Source organism: Platalea leucorodia (genome assembly GCF_965183815.1).
Source record: "Platalea leucorodia genome assembly, chromosome: 1".
NCBI lineage: Eukaryota > Metazoa > Chordata > Aves > Pelecaniformes > Threskiornithidae > Platalea > Platalea leucorodia.
This window is the reverse complement of record NC_138823.1, coordinates 40,507,198-40,523,131: the sequence shown is the minus strand read 5'-3', so window position 1 is coordinate 40,523,131 and position 15,934 is coordinate 40,507,198. Positions and strand designations below refer to the sequence as shown.

Genomic DNA, 15,934 nt, shown 5'->3' with positions numbered 1-15,934 from the left:
GAGGCAAAGCCTTCTTTTATAATCTGTTCACTAATACAAAAGTGCATTAATACAAATATGGCTAGTGGATGAATCTAATTTGTCATGTTGCCTCTGGGCAGACTAGATCTAACTTTTAGCCTAATTTCGTTACTTGGCGGTTAAGTGAACCATCTGATCTTGTACCCCGTGGTCGTTACTAGCTGTTAGAGGTGAAAAGTTCACTGCTTCGACAGATTTTCTCCTATGAGTATATGCTTTGATTCTTCTTCCCCTGAAATTATGGTTTGGCCTAACTTGAGGTAAAAGCCTACACGTAGGAAGCATAATTGTGTGCTTTATTAGATTTATTAGACCAGATTTATATCTAAGGCCTATTAAAAGGTCTACAGACTTCTACTAACATTACCTGTCTTTCTTTATATATCCCCCCTTCTTGCCTCTTCAGGTTTATACATCTCTAACACAAGAGTCTCAGCCCATGGCTGAGATTCCTGGATACTCCAGGGAGATTTACACTAGGCATAGGTGATCTCCTAGCATTAGTCTTCATCTTAAATATAATTCCCTCACAATTGCCCTATCATTTTTTCCCTTATTAAAGCAATTTTGCAGTTTCATTAAAAATCTGTCCTCCCCTTCTCCACTCACAGAGTAAAAATCTTTAAACTCTTGAGTAAACATAGTGATTTTGTAAGTGTTTATATGCTGAAATGTTGGGCTTAACAAAAAAAAAAAGGTGGCTGACCTTTTCTTTAGCACTTATGTTCCTCTGAAAGGGGTAAATATATGGAGACTAAGCCCTCTTGGGTTTCTGTAATTTAAAGATGAAAAGCCTTGCTGAAAAATTATGGGTCTTCTCTTTGACTTCCCAGATATCACTGCAGGTTTACCTGCCCAGTAATTAGCTGCAGGGGAGGGCAGTGCTTATTAGAGGAGGATTTACCCCAGAGATTGGGGGGACGGTGGTTGTTCCCCCTCCCCGGAGCACTGTCCCGCTGTGTGACAAGGTGCAGTGTTGCAGGTTGCCCCTCCTGGCTCTGCAGCCGCTTGCTGTAAAGCCATCCAAGCACATCCTCACTACAGCTGCCACTGGGCCAGTGCTCTGTTAAAGCTTTCTTAATCTTGGGGCTCAAAGCTGCTAGAATAGCTTGGAGTCTTGCACTGTGACCACAGAGAAATGTCTCTGTGAAATGTAGTACCGCCATCCTACACGTAGAGAGAAGCTCACCCTGGGTACAACCTACTCCAAATATAGTGTCTAGCAGTTTTAGTAGCAGAGATGCTGAGAAATCAAGATAGGAATTATAGATCTGGCAGAAAAATGCCAGGAAATGGAATCAGAGAATAACTGACAAAAATACTTTTGTAGCCACTTAATCTGTGTTAGAAAATGAATGCAGAGGGGGAGAAAGAGGGCATTTTCAAGATGTGCCTGAGATCAAACTGAAGTCATCACCTGGAAATTAAAATAAGTCTTAAAATGCAGACCAGAAGAAAATATGGCACGAAGCAGCAATAGAAGCGAGTGAGGCTGGAGCAGGTACGTGCCTGTACGTTTTCTTCAGGACTGACAGCAGTGCTTTGGCTCCTGTCACCAGGGCAGATGCACATAAATTGAAACAAGTTCACCTGAGAGTTGTGAGGAGGGTGAGGAGAGCGGAGAGCATGTTTTTCCAGCAAGAATCTATGGAAAATAGTGGTTTGTTCAGCCTCACAGAGCAAAGGTTGAAATGGATATGTTTGCTCTCTACAAATACAAGAGGGAATAAAAACTGGGGAGAGAGAACAGGTATTTGAAAAAAGGGATAACTTAGGCAGGAGATCAAGTGGGTATAAGCTGACCAAAGTATACCTTGGCTGCAAATTAGAGGAGTGGGTTTGCTAGGCATCAGAGGAGTGAGTTACTGAAACAGCTTGTCAATATGACAACCTAACAGATACACAAGTGAAAGATCTGATATAAGGTGGCTACCAGTGGTCACAGGAGACTAGACTTGCCCCTCAGAGTCTCATTAGGTTCCGATTTCTGCTCACCTTAACAAGAATGGGACCAGAACATTATCTTCTCCCCAACCACAGGCAGGGGTGTTTTTTTCTGTGACTTGAAATTGCACAAGATTTGTTCTGAAAAAAGAGTCCTTGTTTACTTCAGAGAATGAAGAAGTTGTAGATTGGGAAAGGATTGAAAATCCTCTTAGAAAAAAACTGCCACTGACTCTAGTTAGCAACATGATCTTGAAAATATTGAGATTTGACAAATTCCTATAATATGGAAAATCTTTAATCAAAACCATTGCAATTGTCATTTTTCCACCAGTGGCCACACGAAGCCCCACTGGGGCAAAATCAAAACAGTGGAAATTGCACTCCCATCTGCAGTATTATCTCACACCCTGGGAAAAATCCCAGAACCCAAGTACTGTATGAACAGATGGGAAAAAAAGCAGAACAGCTGATGACTCCACATAATGAGTCTTAATGGCCAGGGGGGAAAAAAAAAAAAAAAAAGCAACAATAACAAAAATCCATTCAGAATATATCTGTTTATTAAGATTCAGCTCAGTGAAGTTTGAAATGGGCAAGGTAATAAACATGCAAACCAGCATTAATACAGTAATAGCAAAGTCAGTTCAATCCGAGAGTTTGGCCACATCCATTTGATAATCCTGGGAGCAGCAATGGCAACAGACGCTTCCCCTGTCTTGGGCCATCTCTTCTGAAGGGTCTGCATCCACGCAGGGAGCCTCTCACTTACGAGCTGTGGGATTTGAGAGCAATGTAAATGGTGTGAAAATTCAGAGCCTAGGGAAGAAAATCACCTCCCTTTCAGCTGTGGCCGAACCTTCTGTGAGCCCTGATGGTCAGAAAGGGGCCTTAGGTTGCTTTAGTCAACAGGGAGCTAACACAAAAGCCAAGCATTTGCCTGAGGCACTCATGCTGGATTTTGTTGATGAGCTGTTGGTTTTGGGAACAGCTGGAGGTTTTATCTGGGTGTGCAGTGTAATGAATAGTTATGGTGGATGGTTAAGCCTAGCAGTTAAAGGGTCAAGAGACTGCTCTCAACTGTGCCAGTAGGGCATAGTCTTTTGGCCAGCCACAGTGGGAGAAGCATGCCTGTATTTATTTGGGTACGTAACCACAGCGAGTGAGCATCCCCAATTGGAGAGATGGATTCAGTGACTGAGGAACATGTGAAGGAGCTCAGTTCTTTGAAGAGTTTCCCTTTTCCCCAGTGTCACCCTACTCTTACGCTTGGGTCCAGCAGCAGCAACTAACCTGCAGTAGCAGGTTGCCTCCCTGTGACTTGCTTTTCTTTACAAGATCTGCCTTTCTGCAGCTGCATCTGGGTCACTTCTTGATGTCTGAGCTTGATCTTCAGTCCAAGTGACAAAGACTGTTCTCTGCCTTTGCTTGTTCCCTGTGCAGTCACCAAGCACAGCCTGGGAGATGACTGTTCCTTCTCGCTCCCAGACATCAAAAGAGTGCTCGCTTTTAACCTGCTGCCAGTGCAAACAGGTCTGAAAACCTAGTGCAATTTAAAATTGCCCTGCAGAGAAAAGAAATTTTGCCTAACAGCTACCTATATATTCTGACTAAACAACCTGTGTTTTTGAATCAAATTTATTTAATCAAAGTTTAAGTAAGGATAACTTTAATCCAATTTGGGGTTAAAAATTATTCTTAGGATAACATGGATTGCAAGAGCACTACCGTCACCAAGTCAAGCTCATTAGAGACTCAGGAAATTCAGAGTTAGGGTAAAACTTTTAAAGTAAAACTTTTAAAGTAGAGACAAGCATGTTAATTTTGAAAATGTACAATTCATCCATCAAGACACCATTAAATTTTCCTGCTGTGAAGTAGAAACTTGAGCACCTAAAGATGCGATGACCTGCCTAGTCATTCATCAAAAGCCCCCGTATTAGGCATTTTGAAAATGCAGCGAAAAAAACTCTTGGAATGCATTGCCCCACGTTGTTGAGTCAGAGCATGTGGATTTTTATGTCCTAGATTAGAATGAAAGGATTTCAAAGTACAGATTAGGGTTTGCCATTATTGCCTCCTGATGCGTGCATTTTCACAAGGACTGATCTTCAAATGAACTTGTCGCTGAAACTAATTGTTGGTTCTCAGAAATGGGATCCTGCTCCCAGAAAGAAGGATATCACAACTGGCACACACTAATGCCGACTGGAACAGTTTTAGATCCAAAAGGGGCCATTCGGGGGGGTGACATATGTAAGGTTTTTATTTATTCAGACTGGTTCCTCCATATGCCCAGCTGGGCTGTGCAAGGCAGACCTTTCTAGTTGTTATCCTTGGTGTGACCTTAATGTTCCTTTGCCATATGTTTCTGCTTTTATGGGTCATGTTTTATGCCGGTTCACAGTCAGCACCAATTTACTGCAGAAATAGTAAAATACCAGCAAACAAAAATCAGTATGAAAATGTGTGAAAACTTCTCACTGCCCATGGATGGCACCTGGGTTGCTCTGCTTGTAGCTGGGGTGTATTTCCACATGTTCTGGGGAAAAAAGGGAAAGACTTCATGTAAGCTTTCGGTTAAAGTACCTCTATAAGATGTGAACCTATGGCGCAAGAGTTATATTCACTATTTTATTATGAATTATTTCAAACGAGAGAATTTCTGAATGCTTCTGTGGAAATGCTTCCCCCATACGCAGATTATGAATGAGGCATGTCTTGATAGTAAAGCAGATGTCCCAGGGACATGCATATCACATAATGTATGCATTATCTAGCAACATAGATTATTAGCTGTTGAACAGTTTTATAGCTTTTGACCGGAATTCTGCTAATACATCAGAGAGAAATGGAAAGGAGCCGGTGGATCTGGCATGTTAGCAGGTCCCAGGGAGGCTGCAGGGGAGATGGTGCAGAATATCCTCAGGAGCGAGAGAAGCCGAGGAGGAGATCAGAGTCGCAAAGCCACAGCTGAACCAAGGAGGGACGGGTAGTTTGGTGCTGGGGGTCCCCTGGGGCAAGGCAGGAAATCGGTTGCTCTCTGAGGGCATTGACAGTGTGGTTTTCATCTGTTTACAGCACTCAATTACCAGCGACCAGTGCACGGGTGCACAAACACAGGCTGGAGGTGGGAATGGCAGAACCAGTGCTGCTCAGGCTGCCTAAAATATTGCATTGTAAATTATGTCTTCAGCTGGCTATAAATTTGCCAAAAGTTTAGTAGTTTAGGTTAGAGACATGACACTTAATAAAACAAATGGTTTTACACTGCTTATGTCTTTTGCTGCCCTGTGAAAAAATCCACCTACATCTGGCTGAGTTGCAAGCCTTTGAAAAGGCAATTCACACATGCTCTGTAGAAACATATTTAATTTTAGCATTTAATGACCCCAAGGACTGCCTCATGCTTTAGCTTGGCCTCCCAGCATAAATAAACTTGTTCAGCTTGAGTTGATGGTTCAATGTTCACAACACGCATCTCCTGTCTAGGCCGTGGGGTGCAGAGGGCTTTTGTAATTACAATTTTTACTTGTGATCACAACAACTTTCCCTGCACTAGGCCAGGCTGAAGCAAGACATGGAGCCGGGATTTGGAAGACTGACACCCCATGCTCTCGAGGCTGCATCCTCGCCGGTGTTGGCAGGAGAATTTGAGATGAGGATTCAGCAGTGAATCCAGCTGGGATACTGGGAACTGTATGGGAGCCCCAGGGCGGGCTGAAAAATGAGGCAGGCATAAAGGACTGGAAGCAGCTGGGCTAGGAAACCCACTTGGTGGGCAAGCAAATGGGGATTCTTAGGGAGAAGGCTGATGGAGACCAGGAATGATCCTTTGGTTAAGTCTGTTGGGTGCAGCCCTGGAGAAGCAGATCCTGCACTGCCTCTCTCCCTGAGCCCCTGCGTTGGCGTAGCAAATCGCTTAAACCAAACTTCACACAGATGGCGAGATTGCACGTTGCTTATTTTCAGCCTGCCAAGCTATAGACTCTGGGGTCTAATTTCCAGAAATACTCAGCACTCACCTGCAACAGAAATCAATGGGACATGTGCTTTGAACACACAAGCTGCCATGTAATGCTGAGCGCTCTGCAAAATCAGACTCTCAGCTCTGGGAAATGGGCACCCCGCATTAGAGGAATACTTGGACCCTAATCATACTGTGCTTCAGCTCTCCTCATGCAAAATGGAAATAAAAAAAACCCCTCACAGTAGTGCTATGGCAGTAAATGAATTAACATTTAAGAGGCACACAAGTACTGTGTTGATGAACTCCACAGAAAAGCTCAGGAGGGAATTAACAAAGGCTATCTTCAGAGCAGGCTTGGAATAATATGCAGCAAATGTGCCACAGAGCCACATGCTGAACCGCTAGAAGAAAGCAAGATAAATAGCCACTTATTAGCTCGGCACTATCTACCCTGAGCACTGAAGGAGGAAAGAGCCCTCCAAGAAAGAACAATGTGTGTTCCCGGGGCTGGGGCGCAATGCAGGGGTCACAATGCCCCCACGTTCCTGGCCAAGTGACTGCTGCTCTCACAACCTACATTTTGGCTTTGCCCGCTGTGGCAGTGTGTGACTTTCCAGCCTAAATAGTACATCTGCAGGGTTGCTTTCATGCTGCAGTGCTGTTCTTGCTAAGGACAGGAAATTTTGGATGTAGGGCAGGGGAGTAAGAAGACTGACACCCTTTGCTCTCGAGGCTGCGTCTTCCCTGTTATTGCCACACAGAAGTGAAGAGACTATGATTCAGTGGCAAACCTGGTTGGGATACTGGGAACTGGGGTTACTGGGATGGGACAAAAAAGGCAGGCTGAAGGACGAGGCAGTGATAAAGCACTGGAGTGCCTGAGCAAAGGGACTGGAAGCTGTTGGGCTAGGAAGAGTGCTTGGTGTGCAAGGAAATGGGGGTGAGCACGAAAAGCATGAATGCTGATGATAGGAGTGCGCGTGTGTGTTTGCGTAATATTCATAAAGTGGGAGAAGAAAATTTTCTTCATTACTTGGCCTGTATTTCTTTTGTTTGGATATAATATAAATTATTTTCCTCATTACTTAGCCTGAATTTCTTTTGTTTGGATCTCATATTCTGCGCAGTCTCACTGAATCTGCTGTAAATTAGGGCTGACTGCTGCTGTAGTGTTGTCTCTATTTGGCCTCATGACTAGACTTACCTTTTGATGGGTCACTTATTGCACCCCAGGGGCTTAAGGGTCTTCCAGGAACTGTGGAGGAGTCAGTTTATAGCAGAGAAAGGAAACGGAAAGGACAAGCTCTCACCCACGCCTTTCCCCTGCCCCGGACTTAGGATGTGACCGAGGCAAGATCTTGGCAAAGAAAGTCAGAAGCACTTAAGAGCAGGAGATATCAGGCACATCCACACTGATAAATCAAAAAAGACCAAGGTGTGCATCCTAATTCCAGGGTTGGTGGCACAGACCAACTGCTGTCTGTATTGCTCAGGGATAGCCTCTGCTAGAGGAGCCTGGCTGCATTTGCCCTGCATAGCCCCTGGCTCTTGCTCTCCTCTGGGTCCCAGTGGCCGTAAGGCGTAAGGCTGTATGTATGTGCTATGCCAAATACTTAAGAATTTCTGTATGTTTTTGCAGTTCAGAGTGTCTGCAGTAAGCTGAGAGCTGTGCCATAGCCCACCGGAGAACTGTTTTTACAGCACATGCCAAGGGGTATGAGCTGCACCCCCTGGGGTCTGGGGCTAAGGGATGTGCTGGGACAGGGTGCACAGCCAGCCGGGCCATGGTTAGAGCCAAAAGCAGCACAGTGTCATCCCTACTGCCCTTTGGTGCAGACCCTGCAGTGAGCTGTGCCCAGGGTTTGCGGTGGGGAAGAAGTATCTGGGGCCAGCTACCGGGAGAGGAGGGGCATGAAGATTGCTGGCAGGCACAGGGACGACAAGGGGTCTCATGCTGGGGGTCACTCTGTGGCAGTCACCTCTTTAGTGGTGTAGATGCAGTCACAGAGACTTCTTCACACATGCAGTTAAGCACAGATTTGGGCCACGGTTGTGCCTGGCTTTGATGTGCCAAGGCACTACTCAGAGACCTTTCCCTAGGATGTGCTAACCATCAGGCAGAAAGATGGTCACTGCTGCCACCGTGGCCACAAAGCCAGCTCCTGTTTGGGAAACACAGCAGCTCGTCACCATTGTCCTGTGGGCTAAGCACTGGGCTGACAGAAAGGTTAAGCCAGAGTTTTCATGCTGTTTTGCCCCCTGACTCACCACGTCGGTGGATCGCTTAACCAGCTCAGCTGTGCCCCTAGACACAGATGCTTCTTCATCTCTTTGAAAAGCTGCGGTTGGTGTATCAAAGCTGCCCCTCCAGGCAGGTCTCTGCAGCACAAGGATGTGCTGTCTTAATGCAGAGCTGTGAGCCAGCACAAGTGCAGAAGCTGTAGAGTTGCATTAGCGAGAGATTTCAGCAGGGCTTATTAGCCTGGGCAGAGAGCCACACTTCACGGCTTCTGTGCTGGAGTTGCGCACCGCTGAGCAGCGCTTGCCTGCATCTGCTTGCACCACCTGCGGGAGCATACATGTCTTTCAAGATGCCTTGCCCATGCATTTCATTTTCAAATGCTTTAAATACTAAAAGAGTACATTTTACGACAATTACTTCACACCTGCACATCTGCATAGTTTCTGTAATACCAGGGAAAAAATCCTTGTTTTTCCAACCTGATGAAGACATACTCTTGAGGTGTGTTGCAGAGCACACTCTGGGGTGCTGCACCCTCCCCTGCAGCCTGATGGGGAGGGAGGAGGGCAGAGAAAGAAATGCCCCTCAGACCTTTTTGATACAAAAAGTCAGGGGTGTGATTTTAAAAAAATGCTTATTATGTTCTGTAAAGGGAATGAATAATTGGGAGATGAACAGCCCTGAGGTGGTGGTGAAATGGGAAGGGAATTAGAGGGAAATGAGCAGATGGGAGGTGAGAAGTAGGTGAATAGAGACACATGACGTGATCTGATTGATTGGCTGCAGGGTGTCACTCCGAGAGCTTGAAGCCTCTTGCACTTGGGGAAGAAAACATGCCACCCTCCTTCTTCCTCCACAAAACCCTCCAAAGGAAGCCCAGCACAAATGTAATATGTCCTCACTCCTGTGGGCTGCAGCACATCAGCATCACTGTGATGAAAAGCATAAAATGAGGGATCAGAGAACTGAAAGATGTCTTTTAAGGCAAGCATGCCGTGATATGCTGGCAGTTACTGTTAGCTCAGTGCAGGATTTAGGTATTTTATTTTTTATGGGAAACAAAACTGATACCCAACAGGCGTCAGTTCCTGTGAGCTGATTCGCTCCAGCTGTACTCTGACAAGAGCCTTCTGAAATCAGTGCAGCTAGAAGGCCTGCATCCAGTCTTCTTACATGGTTTTTGACTGAATTTGAGATAGTTGCATTAAAATGACCACACACACATAAAGCCATCTGCTCTCTTAGATATTGATGTACCTACCTATGCAGTGCTGTCATTTGAAATATATGGCTGACCTGCTGGAGAAACAGCTGTATAGTGTTGATTTTCCAGACTTCCAAATATTCTTGCTGAACAGTAAAACAGCCATGGGGGGTTTGATTGATGCTTTAAATGGAGCACACTCAAATGGTAGCTAGGCTTCAGAAGTGAAACTGAGAATTCATTTCTCTTTCCATTTTCATTTTGCTCTCCTAAGCACGGTTATCTAGCCTTGGAAACTAGTCTAGGAAAGTCTGTGGGCAGTGACTTGTCTGTTAATTACTTCAGACTTAGTTCCCAGCCCATGGTGATCACGTTGTACTTTTACAGGAGCTAAGTCTCCCACATGTATCATGTTAAAGACAGACATGCATGGGGTCTGCCAGCTCAGGGCCTTACACAGTGATGTTATCTGTGTGATACAAATGATTGTCTACTTGTGTTTAAAATTTAACTCAACCGGATCCCCCACACCCAAGCATCTTCCAAACTGGCTACTGAGAATTTTTAGCTGAGAAAGGAAGAAAGCCAGAAGGCTTTGAATTCAAATATACTCATTTATAATTCCAAAGTTGCAGCACACGCAGGACTTGTGCCATATTTCTGGTGAGTATTGAAGGTAATACAGTGTGAGGCAGTCATGGCTATAATATGTAGAAAACATTGCCTCCTAAATTGTGGAACTTGTTCCCCTTGGTGTTAACAGATGAGAACTCATCAGAACAGGGACCTGAATGTAGGTAACCCATGATTCATATGTTTAGAACAGGTCAGATGAATTGCACTCTGACAATACCATTTATAGCACAGAGTGGCCATTGATGTCTGATGGTGAGACGAATCACAACACAACTGACTAAAATGTAGTGATATGAGGAGAAGGCCAATGCAATTACTATTTCCTGCTTAGATGATTAGTTCATATCTAGCCCAGCTCAAAATGACTTGGACGTGTCTTGAACATTACAGACTAGTTGCATTTGTCCTGCAGAAACAACAGCACAGGTGAGGCTCTGCTGCCTAATTATAGGCACCTTGCCTGATTTTAGTCACTGTGATGTCCTCTTGGCCTCCATCTGTTACTCCAGAAGGACATGAGTCCTCTATAAGTAAGTCTCCTATAAATCCTGGGTCATAACAGTCAGCCATGGAAGGTTGTCTTGGATACCCTAAGGTGCCTTAAATGGCTGTAGGTATCTATGTTTAGCAGCTGAATGTCATCCACACTGTCAAAGTTGACAGCCCAAAGGCATTATGAGCTTGGAAAGAAAATCATTGCCCTGTCAGGATAGAGAAACATGAATTGGAATGGTTCAGAGAAACTGGTATTTCTGTGGGCACAGAATCACAAAAAGGTTGAAGAAGGGACCTCTGGAGATCTTCTACCCAACCCTCTGCTCCGAGCAGGTTGCCCAGGACTGTGTCCAGATGGATTTTCAATATCTCTAAGCATGAAGACTCCACAGCCTCTCTGGGCAACTTGTTTCAGTGTTTGTCCATTCCCCCAGTAAAAACATTTGTTCTTATGTTAAAATGGAAGTTTCTGAATTTCAATTTGTGCCCGCTGCCTTTTCTCCTGTCACTGGGTATCACTGAGAAGAGTCTGGCTTCATGTTCTCTACTCCACCCCATCAGGTATTTGTACACATTGATATGCAAAGGCAACAAAATAAAAATGCTTTTGTCTGGTGCCACGAACTTCTGCTTGCCATAGGGTAGTGACAGAACAGCATCCACAGCATTTACAGGGCCAAAGCTTAAACTGAGCTTGCCAAACAAGGAAAGTTCTGTACTGCTTATTTACCATTTTACATCAAAATGGCTTAAACTGTTGTGCAAGAGGGTGTTTTGGTGTTTTTAATTGAAAGATGGTTGCAAATTACGAGGACTACTCAGGGCAAAGGTGCTTTTCATTTCCATTTATTTTTCAATAGGAGATTAAGGTGGAGTTAGATACCCAAGCACCTTTCAAGAATCATGATCAGATTCTACTTAAAAACTTGAAATATGATTGTAAAGTCCTCTGAAGAAAATGTTAAATGCAGTTAAAACAGGTAACAGTAATTTTAAAACAGAAACTAGTCTTAGTCCTAGGTTCAATACTAGCGTCAGCATACAAAACCCCTTAAATATTGTGTAAACTTAGACATACCTAGGATACGACTGCTTTCCTTGAACTGAATATGTGTTCATATTCACAGATAGATACACAAAAGCAAGATGAAACCAACATACAGGGTGCATTCTTTCAAATAGTATTATTTGTCTTATATTAATTTCTACAGCCACAAAATATAGTTAACGGTCAGTTGAAAATGCTTTCTACAACGCTGGCCTATTACAAATCATCTTTTCTCTGTCATTAAATAAAGTATAGCTGTAGAATACACATTTGAGGATGTTCTGGGCCAGTAAAACCTCTCTCTCACACTGAGTTATTACATTAGATTGTGAGCTGCATTGATATATGTCGCCAAAATGCTTTTCTGAGCATCTACATTTTTAATATTTACCATAAATTAAGAATATGAAAAAAGTATTTTAGAATCTTGTTGAGAATTGAGTAATTTTCTTTTTCTCCTACATAAAATTTAGATTAAAAACAAAACTGGAAACATTTTTCAGCAAATGAAAACTGATGCATTTGGAAATGGAAATCCAAACACAACAGCAAGTGTGGTGTCTTGGAAAATAGAGATGGCTGTTTAAATCACTACTGTGCCCTTCAGACAGATGTCTGAACTGCTTATTTTAGGATAGGGGGCTAAGCAGCTTCTAGCAGACAAGGAAAAGAGATTGCTGCTGCAGAGCTTGGCAGATACTAAAATCTCAGCTGGATCCCTCTTCATGTTATTCAGAAGGGCTGGCCATAGCATTTGAATCATTTGGCATCTTGAATTTGGAGGTCAGGTGGGCTGCAACGCATTTACTTGATGCTCCAGCTATTTGGGCTCTCTGTGAAGAGGAGCAGCGTGGGACCTGCATACAGTTTGGGATTATGTTGCGCCAAACCTGGTGGGCATCTGAGTACCAGTTCAGGGGAGAAACTGGTATCTTGCTGTTACAGATGCAAGAATTTTTTTTTTTTTTTCTGTAATGTGTTGAGAGCAGAGATAATCAGCAGTGATCACAAAAGGCAAAATTATGAGATTTTTCACATTTAGCTTAGAGCAGAAACTTTCCACTGTATGCTGGCAAATGCTGCAATGAACCTGCAACTTTTTATATTCATTGTAGGGCAGTGGGCCAGACAGAAGCAATACATTGGTGACAAGTATTAATCAGGTACTATTTCATAATAATTTAATCTGGTAGTCCAGAAAAGAAAATAAAAACCTGTTGATGTTGTGATCTGAATCCATTCTGTATCACTTTCAGAGCCACATGATTAGTTTTTGCTGGCACATACTAGAAGTATGTAAATTGCCATTTTGCATAATCTCCTGAATCATCTGCTTTTCTATATTAAAATGTAGTCATAAACATTATGCATGTCACATTACTGTAAAAAATACACAGTAAAAACATTTGGGCAAACATATTTTCTTTGAAGATTTTGGCATAAAATCTTCCCATTGAGCATCCAGTTTTTGTTATCTCTCTTTGGAGATTTTTTTTTTAATGACCAATTTTTATTATGCTTTAATGAAAGCTCCAGGCAGAAGAAAAATAATCATACAAGTTATTCACAGTCACGGTATTCAGTCCTGATCAAGTACTGCAGTACCAAAGGATGCTATTTATTAATGATTCTTATCAAAAGAGAAGTGATATCTAACCTCATGAAATACCTAAAGCTTAAATTGAGGTTACCATAATGAACAACTGGGAACTACAAACACATCCTGTAGGGAACGAGAGCTACCCTTAATTCTAAAAGCTATCCGTGAGAAAACTGGCTCTTTCAAATGATACTAGGCACTATGCAAATGCCTGGGCTGGATGATTCTATGCCTACCTTTGAAAAAGTTCCCTTTTAAAAAGTTCCCAACTCATAGAGTGATTTTGCTCTAAAGTTCATTGCCCACTCCAAACTGGGAGATAACTCCTAGCCCAAACCAGAGAAAACAGAGGATAACAAATCTCTGTAACAATAAACTCATCAGTTCCTCCTTCCATAGCTCAGTGAGCAAACACTGGAGCACGCAGACCTCAGAAAATGTGATAGTCTTGAATATTCCCACTAGTTTAAGCCCATTCAGCTGTTGTCACTGCAGGAAATCATGATGCTCCACTTTCTCTAGTGTTCACTCATTTTTTATGTGTTGGGTTTTTTTTGTCCATTAGCAGCAAAGGATAAACTATGCTTCCCCCCTTGAAGACAGAAATTAATTTAAAATGGACTAGCCCTGAATAAAGTTCTCCTTCAGAGGTGTAGACAAGGAGATGAAGATAAATTGCAGGACTGGGCACACTAGAAGTTCCTTCGTTGTCATTTTAATTCTGGCTCCTTCATTGATCTTGGGTAAAACTCATGAAACTTCTGCCCCTTAAACTCCTATATCAGTAAAATGTGATTTATCTACTTGTCTTGAGATTTGTAACAATCAATCATTTGCTGAGACTCTCTCCTGCAAGCACTTGTACAAACAACTTTGCTTATGCAAAGTATTGCAGTAAGCAGTTGCAGAAGCAGTTTTGCCTAGGAAGACCTTAAGGACCAACAGATGTCATGGTATCTCAGGATCAGGCCTTTAAGTTGCTGAGTGCATTCAGCATTATGGAGAGTAGCTAAGTGCTAAATACTTTGACAGCATTTGAGACGTGCCATGAGTCACATTTCTGTTCATATTCAAAGGAATGCTTCTCAAATTCCTTATGCGTTCCACAGAAAAGAAATAAGAAGCCATAAAGGTGAAAATGGACAAAAGCAAAAATCATAAAATGAAGCAAAAGGACTCCAGGAAGGTGAGTGCTCTTGCAGCAGCCTTCGCTAGCATGCATGTCTTCTTGCTTTCAGGTCCCAGTCTGTGGTGGAAGCCGGCACGCTGAAACACGAAGACCAGGGGGAAAGCGAGAACACCCAGCCACTGCTGGCTCTGGACTGAGCTCCCACGCGCCCAACACACACAGATAGATACATTAACAGACTTCCACCGTACCAGAAACCTACAGAGCACGCCACACACACACGCGCGCGCGCGCGTTTTGCTTGAGAACAAGTCCTTCATGTTTCCTGAGCAAGTAACAACCGTCACCAGCTATCCGTCCGTGTGGCCAACGCTGAACAAAACCAGAGAAATTTCTATTGATGCAGGAGTCTGTCCATATACAAAGAATTTCTTTTTTTTTTTTTTTTTTTTTTTTTGACTTACAACATTAAAATATTGGAAACGACGGGACCTCATTCTCTGTTTAAAGAAACCAGGGTGTGTCAGTAGAAGTTTCCCTGAAGCCTCCAGCAGGGATGCTTTGTTTTATAGAAGCAAAGGTTAAATGTGTTTTAAAAAACTGCATCTAACTTTGCACTCTAATTAGCAGTTTAGTCCAGCTCAGAGGGCAGAAATAGCAGCATCTATTGCTCAAGTTTTACAGATGGATTTTGCATTAAGAAAAAAAAAGAAATCAGTGCCAGCATAATGCCATTCAACATGAGACTTTGTGACTGCCTCATCCATGCTGCTTATAGGGGGTCACTTATTTCAGTATCTAGCAAAAATTATTCTTAACTTTTGAAGCCCTTATAAAACTGTCAGCTAACTGGAATGTGCTGTGTGGGCAGCAGATGCACACAATTTGAAATGCAATTATTTAATTTTAACGATGTGTTTTTCCACAGGCGACTCGGGAGCCTATTAGATGTGCGTATGTGCGTGTGTGTGCGCGCGTGAACGGGGGGTGCTAGGGACACCCATTGACACATTCACCAGTGATTAATGGTTCAATCCAGATTGTTTCATTTAGGTCACAACTGGAAATGAAAGCTCTGCAGAGCCATTTACCCCCTTCCCTCCTGCAGTCAGTCAAAGGTGTAGCCAGAACGGTATGCTGATTGCAGATGTGGGCCATGGTTAAAATGAAAAAGGAAAACTTAGAATGAATTATTCAGTACAAGCTTCTGCTAGAAGAAAATGTAGAAGAACTGAAATGCCAAAGATCAGTTTATTTCTCTCTTTGGTCTAACAACAAAGAGAGTCCCATCCCTTCATTGAAATGGAAACTGGATTAAGAAATAAAAGAAAAATCGTTATCAAATTGCATGTGCAGTGACTTTATTTCCTAAAATGGTTACAACCACTGTACACACTTTTAGTCTTCAATTAAATTGCCATACATTGACAATTTACTAGAACAAGCGGTTGGCAACAACATATCAAAGGTAGCAGCGTAAACCATATATATAAAATGAGATGATAATGGGCACACGAGTTTTTAAGGTGCCTCTGGAACATCCACTGAATTCCTAAGTGATACACTGAAGTGATGATATAGTTCAACTGGACACGGTCAGCCCTAACAGATGGAGTAACAAAATACAGCCTTTATCTACAACAAC

The 15,934-nt window shown here is 43.0% G+C and overlaps 1 protein-coding gene across 1 annotated transcript in view; it reads left to right on the top strand.

Moving 5' to 3' along the window:
• The window catches only part of CLVS1 (clavesin 1), a gene marked incomplete at both ends in the record, with an annotated part of 93,976 nt that extends 79,490 nt beyond the window's left edge, over positions 1 to 14,486 (top strand). The window contains one exon of the mRNA XM_082307900.1: positions 14,399 to 14,486. Coding sequence (XP_082164026.1) covers positions 14,399 to 14,486 — 88 coding nt within the window. The remainder of the gene's footprint in view (positions 1 to 14,398) is intronic.
• Between the last annotated feature and the right edge of the window lie 1,448 nt (positions 14,487 to 15,934).